Raw genomic sequence first — 17654 nt, 5'->3', positions numbered from 1 at the left:
TTCTGGGCAGTTTCAGCCAAAACTGTTTAGCCATTTCAAATAACGACACAAGGGGAAAATACATTGTGTGTGTGTGTGTGTGTGTGTGTGTGTGTGTGTGTGTGTACACAGTCAACCTTTTCTCGGGGAAGTTCTCTGGAAACAGGAACTTTGAAATTTGGCAGGCTGGTGGTCTTTGAGCTAGCTGTTCCTGTGAAAAGCTGGCCAAGTTATAAGCCTTTGAAAAACCTCAGTTATTACACGCTCACTAGAGACTTCTTAGAGTTTAGCTGCTAAAATCTCACCAAAATCTGCCCACAATGAGCATTCTCCAACCCCTCACAGCTCCTACATGTGACCAGACTGCTCATGACTATCCCCACAGAGCAACAGGGTATGGACCAGCTCAGGGTTGTGGGAACTAAACTCGTCTTTCTATGTAATTGCTGCTCTGGGCCGGGTTGTGACCGGGCACGGGAACTGAGAGCAGACAACCAGGAGCAAGAGCCAGTTGGTGGGGGGTGAATGGGAAACTGATATAATGAGGTGCTGGTGTACCGAGGGGATGACTGGAAGCCTGGGTGGAATGGAGCAGCAGATCAGATTAGAACTGGGATGGGAAGCCTGAGGAGTGGAGACTTGGATGGGTAGGCAAGGGGAATGGGACTGGAATGAGGAGCCGGGATGGGAAAGATTCAGGACCTTGACAGGTTGGAGTGGACAAGGCTGAAGGTGTCAAGTCTGGGGAAGGCAGGCAGAAGTGTCTGGTCCCACTAAATGACACACCCTTCAGAGTCTGGAATGGACTCCAGTATTCCTGAGTCCCACCCATTCCTCTGTGGTTAGTAAATATCTGTGAAACCCATGGGTAAAGTGTCCTATCCCCCCTCTAGCGCTGATCCATAGATGGGATGACAACCTACGACTGCTAGCAGTTACTTGCTTAGCTCAAGTGGCAGAGGTCTGTGCAATGGATCTAAAGGTTCTAAGTGGAATTTCTATATTAGTTTGCTTTTTAAAAAAACACATTAAATTATACAAACTATGTTTAAAAAACCAAGCATTCTCCTTGCGAAAATCGATCACTCAAAAACAGGGAAATTCCAGAGTTAAGGTTGTTTTACCGTAACCCCCTTGTGCATATGCATTATGATACAGTTGTTAGTTACATTATCATCTTGTTTTTTCCACAGGATCCCTGCCTCTTCCTCCAGTCTCATTTTCTTTGACTACCTTGTCCAATTGTCTTCACTTCTCAGGTGTCTCGTCCCAGTCTCCTTGTCCAGCCAGTCCCAGTTCAGTTTCTGTACGATGCTGCATTGAGTGACAAGGTTTTATAGGCATGTTGCTGTACTGAGAGAAATACTTGGCATTGTGATGAAGAACGTAGAGGGTGGTTCTGCACTGCTGATTGGAGAGAGAAGTCCTTACTACTGGGTGTGTATCAGAAAACCTGGAAGATCAACAAATATTTGGACTTGTATAATCTGGATGCAAAATTTAGATGAGCATTTTGTTTGGGCAAAAAAGATGAAAGAAAAATATAACTTAAAATAGCAAATTTTATATAATACAAGTAGAATAAAAGGTTGTGATTAATAGAGAAATTATTTTCCTGCAGTTCTTTTCAGTGGAATTCTGTCTGGCACAAAAATGTGCCTTGCCCAGAAGTTCCAAAGCTGGTCCAATGGGCATTTAAGCTTTTTGTAACAATCAGCTCTGTGCCAAGTATTTCTCTCAGTACAGGAACATGCCGATAAACTTGTTTGACAGTGCAGCATCTTAAAGAAATACTGCCTGTAAACCTGGCCTGTGTACAAATACAATGAAGCACCTTTGTGAATGCTTACTTGGTAAAGTTATAAACTTCCAGGACAATGAGAGGTGAAGAAGAAAAGGCCTGTTTACATGAACTTCTGGTATCAGCCCAGAGAATGCTTCACAACAGCAATGTTAATGGATTTGACACTTTACACAGAAGTGAGTCAAATGGCTATGGCAAAAAGAAAAGGAGTACTGGTGGCACCTTAGAGACTAACAAATTTATTTGAGCACAAGCTTTCATGAGCTACAGCTCACTTCATCGGCTGCATACGGATTCCCCACTGTATTTTCCACCGAATGCATCCGATGAAGTGAGCTGTAGCTCACGAAAGCTTATGCTCAAATAAATTTGTTAGTCTCTAAGGTGCCACAAGTACTCCTTTTCTTTTTGCGAATACAGACTAACACGGCTGCTACTCTGAAAAATGGCTATGGGTTTAGCACACTTCAGTTTGTATTGAATGTTATCCTATTATTACTTTCTAAATGTTTCCTGAGTATTTGAAATTGCTGCTACAACCATCCAGCCAAACTCTGTTCCACATTATTTATCTTTTTGAGTGTCTTGTGTCTTTAACACAGTGTCATTGGACAAGGCTGTAGAAGTTTGTGCTCCAACTCATTTTTATGAAAAAGTGTTAAGGAAATTCAGCCCTTGTACAGGATAAGCTAGAAATTCAAAGTGAAACCTGATGCATCTGAGAATCCTTTCATTAAACTACAGCTGCCCTGTGACAATGTTACAGCTGCTGCAGAACCACCATAGCTTTATTATAATGGGGGGGGAAGGGGGAGAGGAAGGGCTAATCAAATTCATTGCTTTAAAAAAATACATATGCATCTTTAAATCCAACTAGTTGGAAGCTTGTATTTCAGAGCATGTGACCCTGGCTCCATTACAAAGGTGCTATCTTTAATAGTATGATTGCACATTTGAATAGCCCTGCAAGACCATCACTTAAAACCATGAAGGAGTCTGTCCTTCCATCCTCCTCCCTTTCCACACTTCCCAAAAGGAAACTGTTCTGCTGCTGGACAGGAAGTTCCTAGCCTGCCCTTTTAGGTGAAGGGAGGGGCCGCCTACATCTTGAGTTCTCCCCTTCTAGGATCTGATTGCCTAATATGGTAAGGTATGTCCAAAGCACAGGCTGCTCTTTGTCCAGATACAAGGGAAGTTGATTAGCAAGAGATTGCCATAGGTGAACCCTTTAGTGACTGATACAGAAGGAAAGCTTGCTTGTCTAGATTAGTGCAAAATGTTAATATGTATCGTAACTTCCTGTAAGGGACCAGTTTGTTGCACAGTTCCTCTTGGGGTAATTGTAATGCAAAGAGAGGGGGAAATATTTACCACGTTGTATTCACTCCTAGCACAGATAAAGTGTGACATGGGTGGGAAGCCATCCTGGCCCCTGTCCAAGGCAGCGTGGGAGGAACTGTCACTTCAGACGAGTACAGTGAAGTAGGGCACTTAATCTTGCACAGAATAGGGATAGGTCTCAGAAACTTTGGCTCTGTGCAGCCTGTTACAAACAAAAATGCTACAGTTGATTGTTTTCAGAGTAGCAGCCGTGTTAGTCTGTATTCGCAAAAAGAAAAGGAGTACTTGTGGCACCTTAGAGACTAACACATTTATTTGAGCATAAGCTTTCGTGAGCTACAGCTCACTTCATCGGATGCATTTGGTGGAAAATACAGTGGGGAGATTTATATACACACACACAGAGAACATGAAACAGTTGATCCTAGCGGATCTTAAACATAAAAAAGAAGCTTACAAGAAGTGGAAGGTTGGACATATGACCAGGGAAGAGTATAAAAATATTGCTCGGGCATGTAGGAAAGATATCAGGAGGGCCAAATCGCACCTGGAGCTGCAGCTAGCAAGAGATGTCAAGAGTAACAAGAAGGGTTTCTTCAGGTATGTTGGCAACAAGAAGAAAGCCAAGGAAAGTGTGGGCCCCTTACTGAATGAGGGAGGCAACCTAGTGACAGAGGATGTGAATGAGTCACATGACTGCCTCAATATCATAATTTCCTAAAAAAAATTCTGCGTATATAATTCCTTGCATATTTTGAATAAAACCCACCAGTGACTTCCACTGAGAAAAGCTCGTGCCTTTTTTCCAATGCAGAAAGAGAGGCACTGACATTGGTAGAGGATGAGGGCTGCAAATAATTGGTGGTTAATAAGCCTGACTAGTGTTAGCTGAGACATAGCTCTTCTGAAATTAATATCTGTTGCTCTACAAGCAGAGACACGGATGGCTACAGTGACACTAAATCCCAGATAGTATGGAACACAGGCAACTGGAGTACAGGTCTGTAATACCGTACAAGGGTTCTGGTAAACAGCCACAAAAGCACTCTCAGATTCTTTAAGTGGACTTGTATATAAATAAAAGTTTGAATCTTGTACATGTTATTGTTTATCCCATATTCCCATCATCCTTAAAGAAATGCTGCCTGAATTGCATTATAATCCTCTGTTTCAGTGGATGATCTCTTGTTTTGAGATTGGTAGCTTTATGACTTATACATCATCCCAAGAGAATGAGTGTTTCTTGTATTACCATTACCCTTCTAATCTCAAAAGATATACAGGAAAGTCTCCTTTAAGAGTAGAAATAATAACTTACTTTTGTTTCTACTATATGGGGAAAATGTATATTTAAAATCTGTTCCAGAGAAGTAACAGTACAGGGAATGAAAAATGTAATGTAGCACTCCAACAGGTAAAATTAATACAAATACTTTCTTGAAAAGTTTATTTAGAACCAAACAAGGTTATGTGCAGCAATAGAGGGTTGAACGGACTGTAACAAAAAAATCTTGGGCTGGCGCGAGGCTCTGTTGTAAACGTGTAAAGGCACTGCAGTAGTTTCCCATAAATGGAATACAAACTGTACAAGTGAATAGTCTTTCATCCGGCGTTCCCATGAGCTGACTTGATCGTACGTCTTGCAGATTTGCAGTCTAGGAAGAAAAGGATCCATTTTTCCCTACTCTCCCAAAGTCACAGCAATTTCTCTCACTCACTCTCACTCTAACACATGTCTGGAGTCATACTTTTCCCCATGCTACATACTCCCATCGTTCAATGTAGATGAAATGCAATAGCTTGTTTTCTGCTCATACAAAGGCTGAGAGCCATAAACCAATCAGCACTAAAACTAATTCATCATCTTAGCCCCTTGATTCACATATGAAGTTCAAGATTTCTGGACAAAGTGGTGTATGTGTCTCTGTGCCTGTGTTTTTTGTTTTTAAGAAATACAGAAAACAGGCCACAGCAAAGAACAATAAAAAAGCCATATGACCGGCTAGAAAGTGACTGGTCCTTAGCACCTGTAAAAGTTTAAATACATTTCTCTTCCAAATGTAACCAAACGACTGATTACTACTGAAAGAAAATATGAGGTGCACAAACTATTCATTATTCAAGCATAAAATATATGTTAGAACAGAGCAACTAGAAGAGTGGACATTTGTTCCCCCATTCTAGGAATTTCCCCAACTTATCTAGTGTAATGAACTAGAAAAGAGTTGGAGGGAGAATTCCAGTGTTAGATTGACAAACATCTGAAAAAACAGCAAAAGGAAGTTACAGCAAAATATAACCTCCTGGGTACCTGCAATCAAAAGAAACAACTGCATTCATGGTGGGAAATAGACTCCTCTTGTTATAGGAAGATTGAAATGGCAATGCCTATGCTGCCTAAAATAGATGTTCCTAAAGACTGCAGTTCTAATATCATTCTAAATTCTGAATATAAAGCTCAGAAGCAATGACAGTGCTGAACTCCCTCATACCATCATCCCCACTGTGCTTCAGTCTCAAGAGAAGGGTTCACTTCTAGTATTAGTTTGATTTCCATGCCAGTTAGAATCTTGGGTCTCAGCTGAACCTAGCCATGTGTGACTCCTGACCCATGAGCAATTAGACTGAGATCAAATACTGATTTCACACAGGCAGCAAAAATACAGTACAAAAACCCTTTTAACCTGTCTTTCCACATCCAGGTTCACGCCACAGAGTCAGTTCTGCATTTTACTCAGAAAAGCGAAGCAGCAATTTTAAAATTTGAACATGGCCTGACAAAACCAGCACTGCTGCTTTACACTGTCCATATACAATTCCCATTCAGGACAGTGCTCTTGCAAGTGACTTAAAATTCCAAGCCCATGTCTGCCATTGGATATAGAATTTTTTCAGTGTATAATATTTTCCACTAAGAGCTGTTCAACAATGATTACATTATAGGAAACATTAGTCTAGTTTCCCTCGTCCTCAGTACAGCTCTCATACCAAGGATGCATGAAGTAGTAATAGGTCAAATAAATGAAAGAGGAACATAAGTTTACAGAACATTGCTGAAGGGCCACACAGGGAAAGTGTACCCAAGGCCAAAGCAACATAACAATAACCAGATGCAAATATAGCACTTTTAAACCAAAGGGGACTTTCCAGAACATGAGAGCTTAGTATGTAAAAAGATATATGAAAGCCTCAGGCAGCTATTAATATGCCTAAAACAAGTTTTATTCTATTCATCTCTGGATGCATCAGATTCCATGCACCTTCTACCCAACCCAGCCATACATGACCTTTCCTGTTCCTGTGTGTATGGAAATAACCAGGGAGATATGGAGGATTGAACCAATCTGAAATACTTTAAATATGCCTGCCTTTTTAGTATGTAGTGTAGTTGTAGTTGTGTCGATCCCAGGATATTAAAGAGACAAGATATTGGCTCACCCACCTTGCCTTTTTAATGGCACTGGAAACGTTTTTAACTAAGTCAACAAAATTCCACTTCATTATGATTTCTAACCTATTTCTGAGTGCACTGCAAGTGTATAAACTGGCACACTGAAGTGAGCCCAAGCTAGGTTGTCACCTCCTTTAGGAAATGTGACAATTCAGAGCCTGTGCCACAAAGAAGGGTTCTCTGGCCCCCCAGAAGAGCAGTACACACTAGGGAAAGCTATTCTGCCTGAATGGACTGCTGCATGAGGGCAGAGGTTCACCAGTTTCAAAGGAACGCTGTACGGGACAGGGCTGCCACTTGGGGCAGACAACAGGATCGGGGCCTACGCTGACTTCACTTCCTCCTGCACATTACCTTTTGTGCAACAGTGCTAGAAGTAAATTACCATATACGCCTCTTTATGAAGACAATCCCTCCCTATACCCATCCTTCCACATTTTGCCACTTTTGAGGATTATGTTGAGGGAGACCAATAGGTTATAACCTTCACTTTTAAAAAAGCTTTAGGAGAATTGGTGAGGGAGACCTAGATATTGGTTTCCACCCCCCACAGTATATTATTGGGAGTTTCATAATTATACTAATTTATAACCAGCTATGAGGTATTAAAAATCATAAAACCAGTAACAGTTCCTAACAATTTTTGTCTAGAAAGATAAACCCTTTACATTTATACTAGTTTAATCATAGAACCACAGAAACGCAGGGCTATAAGGGAACTCGAGAGGTCATCTAGTCCAAATCCTTGTGCTGAGGCAGGACCAAGTAAACCTAGACCATCCCTGACAGATATTTGTCTAACCTGCTTTTAAAAATCAACAGTGATGGGGATTTCACAACCTCCCTTGGAAACCTGTTCCAGAGCTTATCTATCCTTAAAGTTTTTCCTAATATCCAACCTATTCAGCCGTGTTGAAGATTAAACTGATTATTTCTTGTCCTGATGTATTTATAGAATCTCTTATTGCCTTTCATGTCCCTTGCTAGATAACTCATTTTGTGCCTTAGCCTGATTTTGTCCCTACATGCTTGTACTGTTCTTTTCTACTCATCTGTAGCAAACATCTGTCCATGTTTCCACTTTTTGTAGAACTCTTTTTTGATTTTCAGGTCATTAAAGAGCTCCCGATGGAGCCATATTCTTAATGAGGGATTTCTAAAATTGTAGCTTCAATTCCTTTTTCAAAATAATTCAGAGTTTTGCAATATAAGTTCTTGAGAGAAACTCTCACTTCCCTGGAAGATTTATGTTTCCAAGACCACGGCAAAACCTAGGTCCAAGATTTTCAAAAGTGACTATTGCTTTTGGATGCCCATCTTGAGACCCCTCAAAGGGACCTGATTTTCAAAGGATTGGTTCTTAAGACTTATTGAAATTTGGGCCCCTTTAAGGCATCTCAGGTTGGACATACAAAGTCACTAGTTGCTTTGGAAAATCTTGGCCTAATGCCATAAATTAAGTTATGTAATAGATATTTTTTCTGTCCTCTTTTTCTTTAAAAATGCTTTAAAATATATGATTTTCTGCAAATGCTACTATTTTGATCTTTAAATGATCACATTTCCTGTATTCTATCAAGATCAGGATGGCCAATTTTTAGTGGGAAAAACCTTCTCTTCAACAGCTGGTGCAATTTTTCATCGATATTTTAAGTTCTCCTAGTAAATAAATAGCTGAAATTAGGAGCGGTGGGGCAAGATTTTTGCAAAGGGCACCAAAGTGTCACTCTGTACTAGCACGTACAGTACGGGCACATAAATTGCACTAAGAAATGAACTCCCCCATACCAATTCCTGGTGAGACCAGGATGAAAGACAATTTCTGCCAGTAAAGAGCCTCACAGAATAAGGAATTTACTTTTTATAGTATGGAAAGACAGAATACCCAGTGCAAAGCAATGCTAACCTCCAGAATGAGAAACCTAAGTCTATCAGAGTATAACCAATAATGACATTTCAATTACAAGGCCTCTTGCAGAAGTTAGCCATCAAGGGAAAATATAGCCAGCGCCTCAGAACAAGGGGAATGACCTTCTAAGGACCAAAGTGACAAGCGGCATCTACACACATAAATCATTTAGAACACGCAATTCTTCCTTTACAGGTAGGATGCTTTTTGGTCAGACTGACTTTTTTTCCAAATGAATTTTAGGTACCTTTTTTGTTCCCCTTGTAAGCCACAAACCAATGCAGCCTCTCCATTTTCTTATGCTCTCTGTATGCACAAGTTACATACCACCCAGACATGAGCATGCATCATTTCCAAAGGCACCTGTAGGCAGCTTGGAGTGACAGCTACAGAAGAGCTTTGACACATTATTCCAAGTATTTTGTCTGCTTCTTGGGGCATGAATAAAGGAAACGGAGGGAGGTTTTAGTAAGGAAAAAAGTATGAGCTAGTATCTTCTGAAACCATTTCCTTCAACTGTTTGGACAAAATTAATGTAGTCTTCAAGAAATACAACCTTATAGCTACACAGATCTCATCAGGACACTCACATTAACATCCAGATATTTACTAGTCCCTTCCTGAGTTATTACAAAGCAAAATCAGACATTTTGATAGGTCAAGTCCGTACCTCCCATTGGAGCAAATGGGCCCAGCTCCAGACTACTGCAAGCACTAAAATGCTACATTAAGTTATGAACAGGGGTAGGGAACCCACAAAATAGTCAACCAGATAAAGATGAAAAGAAAAAGAAGTTAACATGCTATGAAGATTTATAGTTGGAGACTATAAATGAACATCCAGTTAATTTTTGTTTGGAAGGTTCACGCTCGTAAGCGCTCTTTTAATCCTTAAAGTAACAGGAATTTATTTCAATTATCTATGAGGAAGTTATTGTTAAATCATATGCCTATAAACCAGTGATAATACAAGCAATGCAGGGAATGTCCAGGTTATGACTTAGGGGCCATGAAACCCATCAAAGACCAACCGAGAAACAACTTATAAGCAACTTCCACAGACTAGTAGGTTTACACTAGACCAAAAGCCTGAAAGTACAGCATTAAACCAAGAAGCTGAAACACAAGGCTAGCCTTTGAAGCCACCCAGACATAGAAATCTATAGCCACAATCTTGTAAGAAGGTCAGTGTGAAGTCCAGAGAGTATTATTGGAATTATTCTTTGGTTTGGCCTCTCTTTGGACACAAAGCCAGGTTTAAGATGGCTTTGGCTTGCTTGCCTTCACCAAGCATGTTTCATCCTGCCCCTTCCATAGTCAGGACCTGGGTGATTATAGGGAGCAGTCTGAAGAGATCATCACATTAATTTTACATGGAGCAGATTTGTGGGTGTGGATTTCTCAGCTTTTCACAAAACATTTTGTCCCTAAATGCCAGGTGCTTTAAATAGGTATTTTAAGAATCCAATTTAGGCAAATTTATGTGTTAGATCTGCCTCATGATGGGTAGTTCAATTTTTAAATTAAATTTCCATGTATTTTCTATAAACTTCTTTGATCCCAACATAATTATTTTTAATTTTATTTTGTAGCTGAGAGTAATGGCTTTGTAGCTTGGCCTATAGAAAGACAACTCCCAGGGCAGCTTAATTTCAGTAGCTTTGGAATTTCCCCTCGAAAGAGTGTCTCAGGAATAAATGTGGCTTTAGAATATTCTTGTGAACCCTGATTTTAATGTTGTGTAAAACTAACTTTGAATACAGATTTAAAAAACTTTCTATGAGTCAGAGCAAGACTAACTGGATAATGTGCATAAGTCAGAGCACCAGGCATTTAGTCTGCACTACTGAGTTCCAAAAATGATAGAGGTGAAATAACATTTTAATAGGGTTGTCAATTAATCGCAGTTAACTCACGCAATTAACTCAAAAATTGTGATTTAAAAAAAAATTAATTGCGATTAATGGCACTGTTAAACAATACAATACCAATTGAAATGTATTAAATATTTTGGATGTTTTTCTACATTTTCAAATATATCTATTTCAATTACAGCAGAGAATACAAAATGTACAGTGCTCACTTTATTTTATTTTTGATTATAAATATTTGCACTGTAAAAATGATAAAAGAAATAGTATTTTTCAGTTCATCTTATACAAGTACTGTAGTGCAATCTCTTTATCATGAAAATGCAACTTACAAATGTAGTTATGTTTATGTAACAAAAAATCTAAAACTTTAGAGCCTACAAGTCCACTCAGTCCTACTTTTATTGTTCAGCCAATCACTAAGACAAACAAGTTTGTTTACATTTATGGGAGATGATGCTGCCCGCTTCTTAATTACAATGTCACCTGAAAGTGAGAACAGGTGTTTGCACGGCACGGTTGTAGCTGGCATCACAAGATATTTACGTGCCAGATGCGCTAAAGATTCATATGCTTCTTCTTGCTTTGGCCATCGTTCCAGAGGACATGCTTCCATGCTTATGATGCTCGTTAAAAAAAAAAAATGTTAATTAAATTTGTGACTGAACTGCTTGTGGGAGAATTGTATGTCTTTTGCTCTGTTTTACCGTCATTCTGCCATATATTTCATGTTATAGCAGTCCCAGATGATGACCCAGCACGTGTTTGTTTTACGAACACTTTCACTGCAAATTTGACAAACTGCAAAGAAGTTACCAATGTGAAATTTCTAAAGATAGCTACAGCACTCGACCCAAGGTTTAAGTATCTGAAGTGCCTTCCAAAATCTGAGGGATGAGGTGTGGACCATGCTTTCAGAAGTCTTAAAAGAGCAAGAACTGATGCAGAAACTACAGAACCCAAACCACCAAAAAAAAGAAAATCAACCTTCTGCTGATGGCAGCTGACTCAGATGATGAAAATGAAAATGCATTAGTCCGCACTGCTTTGAATCATTATCGAGCAGAACCTGTCATCAGCATGGACGCATGTTCTCTGGAATGGTGGTCGAAGCATCAATAGACATGTGACTCTTTAGCGTATCTGGCATGTAAATATCTTACGATGCCGGCTACAACAGTGTCATACAAATGCCTGTTCTCACTTTCAGGTGACGTTGTAATTAAGAAGTGAGTTGTATTATCTCCCATAAATGTAAACAAACTTTTTTGTCTGAGCAACTGGCTGAACAAGAAGTAGGACTGATTGGACTTGTCAGCTCTAAAGTTTTACATTGTTTTATTTTTTTGTACATAATTCTGCATTTGTAAGTTCAACTTTCATTATAAAGAGAACACTACTACAGTACTTGTATTTTGTTTTTTACAGTGCAAATATTTGTAATAAAAATAAATATAAAGTGAGCACTGTACACTTTGTATTCTGTGTTGATTTGAAATAAATATGTCGAAAATGTAGAAAACTAAAAAATTAAGTAAATGGTATTGTTTAACTGCAATTAATCATGCAATTAATCACAATTTTTTTAATTGCATGATTAATTGCGATTAATTTTTTAATTGCTTGACAGTCCTATCTTTTAATGCAATAAACATCTAAATTATATTCCATGGAAGTGATTATTGGGTGTCTGTTGTACAGTTGAACTAGTTGACACTCATAGTATTTCTTGACGCAAAACAATCTCAATGGTTGGTCCAAACTAAAAGATGAAGTAGCAGATTCCCTTCCCCAACCACTCTCTTTGCACCACTCATCCCTTCTGATCACAGCCCTCACCCTCATATTAAAACAATTTCCTCTCCATTCAGGACTCTTTCTAGGCTGCTAAAGAGAAAATAGGAGTTACTAAGGCCTGGTCTACGCTATGGGGTTAGGTCGAATTTAACTGCATTAGGTCGATTTAAAAATGACTGCGTCCATACAACCAACCCCATTCCATCAACCTAAAGGGCTCTTAAAATAGACTTGTGTAATCCTCCCCAATGAGGGGAGTAGCGCTAAAATCGACATTGCTGGGTTGAATTTGGGGGAGTGTGGACGCAAATTGACGGTATTGGCCTCGGGGAGCTATCCCAGAGTGCTCCATTGTGACCGCTCTGGACAGCACTTTGAACACTGATGCACTAGCCAGGTACACAGGAAAAGCCCCTGGAACTTTTGAATTTCATTTCCTGTTTGGTCAGCATGGCAAACTCAGCAGCACAGGTGACTATGCAGTCCCCCCAAAATCGTAGAGTGTAGAATGTTTCTACACTCCCCCTATCATCTCCATCCCTGAGGTTATCGCAGAGTAGAAGGAAAAAAAAAAACACACTTGCGATGACATGTTTTCCGAGCTCATGCAATCCTCCATCACTGATAGGAAACAGCTTACCGCATGGAGGTGTTCATTGGCAGAGGCTAGGAAAGAATTAAGTGAGCTCAAAGAGTGGAGGCAGGACGTGATGCTGAGGCTAATGGGGGAGCAAACAAACATGACGTGTCTGGAGCTGCAGGAAAGCCAACGAGCACAGACCCTCGCTTCATCCACTCTATAACCGCCTACCCTCCTCCCCATGTTCCAAAGCCTCCTCACCCATATGCCCAGGAACGTGGGGGTGGGAGGCTCCGGGCATCCAGCCACTCCACTCCAGAGGATGGCCCAAGCAACAGAAGGCTGTCATTCAAACAGTTTGATTTTTAGTGTAGCTACAATAAGCAATGTGGCCTTGTCCTTCCCTCCTCTCCCACCCCACCCTGGCTACCTTGTCTGTTATCTTTTTTTTTTTTTTTAAATTAATAAAGAATGCATGGTTTCAAAACAATAGTTACTTTATTTCAAAGTGTGGAGGGTGGCTGGCTTGCAGGGAATTAAAATCAACAAAGGGGGTGGGTTTGCATCAAGGAGAAATGCACACAACTGTCGCACCAAAGCCTGGCCAGTCATGAAACTGGTTTTCAAAGCCTCTCTGATGTGCAGCATGCCTTGCTGTGCTCTTCTAATCGCCCTGGTGTGTCTGGCTGCTCAAAATTGGACGCCAGGTAATTTGCCTCAACCTCCTACCCGCCATAAACATCTCCCCTTACTCTCACAGATATTATGGATCACACATCAAGCAGTAATAACAGTGGGAATGTTGGTTGCGCTGAGGACTGACTAACAGCGCCAGCGAGCTTTTAAACATCCATTCTACCACCATTCTGCACTTGCTCAGCCTATAGTTGAACTGCTCCTTACTGCTGTCCAGGCTTCATGAGCCATGGGAGCAAGGGGTAGGTGTGACCGTGCGATGCTGCCGGCTGGGAGAGCAGCCTGAGGCAGAAGCCTCCAGCTCACAGGAGAGCAGAGTTGCAGCAGAAGCGGTGGACCCAGGAGCTGCCGCTGTGTAGCAATGCCAGCTGTTGCAGGTGCTGCTGTGTCGAATGCTTGGTAGGGCAAGGTATCTCAGCCAAGGCAAAAGAGCAAGAGCCCTGGACTTGTTACATGTGTCAACCACAGAAGCGTTATGGGATGTTACAGCGCTGATCAGAATGGAATGTACGGCTGCAAGACTTCTTCACCAGTGACAAAGGACAGGAATATGATGCACCTAAAATCTAAAGGCCCACGCATTTCTCAGAGTCACTACCCTTGATAACAGAATGTCAACGATTGCATTGGCTACTTGGATCACAGCAGCCCCCACAGTAGACTTGCCCATAACAGCAGTAGTGACGGTGAGCTGAGTGGGCTCTGTGCTTGCTGTGGTATGGCGTCTGCACGGGTAACCCAGGAAAAAAGGCGCAAAACGATTGTCTGCTGTTGCTTTCATGGAGGGGAGGGGTGACTGATGACATGTACTCAAAACCACCTGTGACAATGTTTTTGCCCCATCAGGCATTGGGAGCTTAACCCAGAATTCCAGTGGGCGGCGGAGGCTGTGGGAACTGTGGGATAGCTACCCACAGTGCACCACTCTGTGAGTTGATGCTAGCCATGGTAGTGAGGACGCACTCCGCCGACTTAATGCGCTTAGTATGGACAGACGCAATTGACTGTATAAAATCGAATTCTATAAAATCAACCTAATTTCATAGTGTAGACATACCCTAAAACTGCAGGGTTCTTGATGTAACTTACTGAAAACGCACATGGCTTGAGGAGCATGCTTCTTAGTTAGGCCCAAGGAAATAATGGTAAAACTGCCAAGTTAAATATTAAGAAAATCCATCTAAAAGTAAGAATTTGAAATGGGCGACATTACAGAGATCTCAGAGTAGTACACAAAGCTGTCTTCAGTGTAGTATCCCGATCTCAGAAGCTTTTTGTTTCGTGGGAGTCGTCAAGGGAAATAACCTTGTTAATAAACATGACTCTCTGAAATCTGTTCTGGGGTGGTCCTCCTCATCGCATGCAAATCCCTATAAATAAAATATTAACTGTCGAAAATCTGGGATTTTGGATTATATGCTGTAGTTCGGAAGCGTCAGATTTTACTGGAACAGCTGAAAAATAATTTTGTCATAGGTTAGGCTGTGCCAAAATAACTCGTTGGTGCATATTCTGAGCTCGTGTGTATTTCAAGCATCGAGGGGAAGGTGGTAAATTTGTAGTTGCCTGTAGGAACTGGAACTTAAGGGCAATAGGGATTTCAAAGCAGTGGTTAGGAAGAGATGGGACAAATGCTAAGCCATTGGTCTCTTTCTTTGAATCTTGCCTACTCTTCAGTGTTTTGCTAGCAGACTTCTAATTCTCTTCAAAAAGACTTTCCCATTTCTCTCTTCTTGGAACAGCGTTCACAGGTGTTGTGGAGTTGGAGTTAGATAATCTGTGCATTGTATGGGAACATCTTACAGACTGTTTTCAGCTTCCAACACTACATCCCATTGACAGTGAAGTGAGTTTGCAGGGTTGTTGTCCAGAGTAGATTTCTTCTGCTGGCTCCATATCCTTTGAAGACTTCTAATTTCCTAAGGCTTGATGTCCTAGGAAGGGCATTTGTCTTAATAAATTGTCTATGGTGGAAGCTTTATAGCTAAAAGATTTACATTTTTCGAACTGTTTGGTTAAGGGCTTTGTCGTAGTCTTTCTGAATCACGGGGTGTTGGGTTAGAGTTCATCATGCTTTCCCCATTAATTATGTATAAGTCCTCTCCTTTAATCAGATCCACACAGTGGTTTGTAGGTATTGGTTGTAGCCAACTTCACTTTAGCCTCTGGCCTCTCCCTGAAATACATATATAGATGGGAGCACAAGACTGCATGAAATGGTATGCTGTCTGAAGCGGCTGGGTATAATTAAGACTGCATTATATGTATACTTCAGGAATGATCTGAATATAGAATCTTTTTCTGTTGCGATACTCAAGTGCTGTTGAAATGTTGTTGTAAAGGTCCTGTACCTGTCAGGGCTGTCTCCATGAATGGAGTCTGTCTGTCAGTAGGGGCTGTTCATGACGTTAGCAGAGATGTGTTTTCTCTGAAATGCCTTATTCTGCAGATCACTGTAATTGTAGTTGTGTAAATGTTCCTAGTCACAATCAAATCACCGTGGAAAACAACACACACAGCTACTTAATACAACGTATTGCTGCTTACACATGAGAGTATTTCAAAACAAACCAGGCAGAACACACAACCGGTCAGGTTGAGGCAGCAAGCCCAAACATTGAAGCATAAATCTCTATCAGAACATGGTGAATAAAGTTAAAGTGAAAGCAAGTTAAAGAAGTATGGGGTGGATGAATGGACTATAAAGTGGATAGAAAACTGTCTAGATCATCGGACTCAACGGCTAGTGAACAATGGTTCTATGTCTAGTTGGCAGCCGGTATCAAGCGGAGTGCCCCAAGGGTCGGTCCTGGGGCTAGTTTTTTTCAATATCTTCATTAATGATCTGGAGGATGGCGTGGATTGCACCTTCAGCAAGTTTGCAGATGACACTAAACTGGGAGGAGTGGTAGATACACTGGAGGGAAGGGATAGGATACAGAGGGACTTAGACAAATTAGAGGATTGGGCCAAAAGAAATCTGATGAGGTTCAACAAGGACAAGTGCAGAGTCCTGCACTTAGGACGGAAGAATCCTATGCACCGCTACAGACTAGGGACCGAATGGCTCGGTAGCAGTTCTGCAGAAAAGGACTTAGGGGTTACAGTGAATGAGAAGCTGGATATGAGTCAACAGTGTGCCCTTGTTGCCAAGAAGGCCAATGGCATTTTGGGCTGTATAAGTAGGGGCATTGCCAGCAGATCGAGGGACATGATCATTCCCCTCTATTTGACATTGGTGAGGCCTCATCTAGAGTACTGTGTCCAGTTTTGGGCCCCACACTACAAGAAGGATGTGGAAAAATTAGAAAGGGTCCAGCGGAGGGCAACAAAAACGATTAGGGGACTGGAACACATGACTTATGAGGAGAGGCTGAGGGAACTGGGATTGTTTAGTCTGTGAAAGAGAAGAATGAGGGGGGATTTGATAGCTGCTTTCAACTACCTGAAAGAGGATGGATCTAGACTGTTCTCAGTGGTAGCAGATGACAGAACAAGGAGTAATGGTCTCAAGTTGCGGTGGGGGAGGTTTAGGTTGGATATTAGGAACAACTATTTCACTAGGGGAGTGGTGAAGCACTGCAATGGGTTACCTAGGGAGCTACCTACCTACATGACAAAGGCCTGCCTGGGATGATTTAGTTGGGGTTGGTCCTGCTTTGAGCAGGGGGTTGGACTAGATGACCTCCTGAAGTCCCTTCCAACCCTGATATTCTGTGAATAGCAGAACCACAAGGGATAGAAGATTCAGTTTGGATAATAACACTGGGGAAACTTAAAGGGAAACAGTCTTAAAAGCTGGGAAGTTTCCCAATCTTCTTTGCTCTGCTTCTCATGGGGTGGTGGAGAGTGATTCTCATGCTGTCCTTTCTAGCCAAAAATTAGATCTTGTCCAACAATTTACACTTTTTCTGTGCTAGCCCCACTTGCATTCTAGACGAGTAGTTAATTTTAATTGGCATATGTAGAAAGCATGGAACTCAGTGTTTGCTTTGGTTTTAATAATCAAGTTGTGAAGGTCACTGCCAATCACTGTACTGCACTTAAACTCTCAATTCAGAGCTTCCCCGCCCCCTCCAGAGGAATATGGCCACGAATGATTATGAATCACTGCGTTGTTCCCATGCGGTGTATCAGCATATGGTTGGGAAATGAAGAAACAGAGTGCAATTCAGAGTTCTTTAACTCTACCTTGGTGACTAACATGGACTCCTTCAGACTTGTTG

The 17654-nt window shown here is 41.2% G+C and overlaps 1 protein-coding gene across 8 annotated transcripts in view; it reads left to right on the top strand.

The window, feature by feature from the left end:
- Positions 1–17654, top strand: part of PPP1R12B (protein phosphatase 1 regulatory subunit 12B) — a 166739-nt gene that overhangs the window by 104952 nt on the left and 44133 nt on the right. The window contains exon 20 of one of the 8 annotated variants that reach the window (XM_038379523.2): positions 1173–2092. The exons of the other annotated variants lie outside the window; for them this stretch is intronic. Coding sequence (XP_038235451.1) covers positions 1173–1208 — 36 coding nt within the window. The 3' untranslated portion in view covers positions 1209–2092. Of the gene's footprint in view, positions 1–1172; positions 2093–17654 lie in introns of those variants that run through there. 8 annotated transcript variants of the gene reach the window in all.

This window comes from Dermochelys coriacea, chromosome 21, assembly GCF_009764565.3.
Source record: "Dermochelys coriacea isolate rDerCor1 chromosome 21, rDerCor1.pri.v4, whole genome shotgun sequence".
Taxonomy (NCBI): Eukaryota; Metazoa; Chordata; order Testudines; family Dermochelyidae; genus Dermochelys; species Dermochelys coriacea.
Note: the sequence above shows the minus strand (reverse complement) of the source record. Positions and strands in the feature narration are given on the sequence as shown.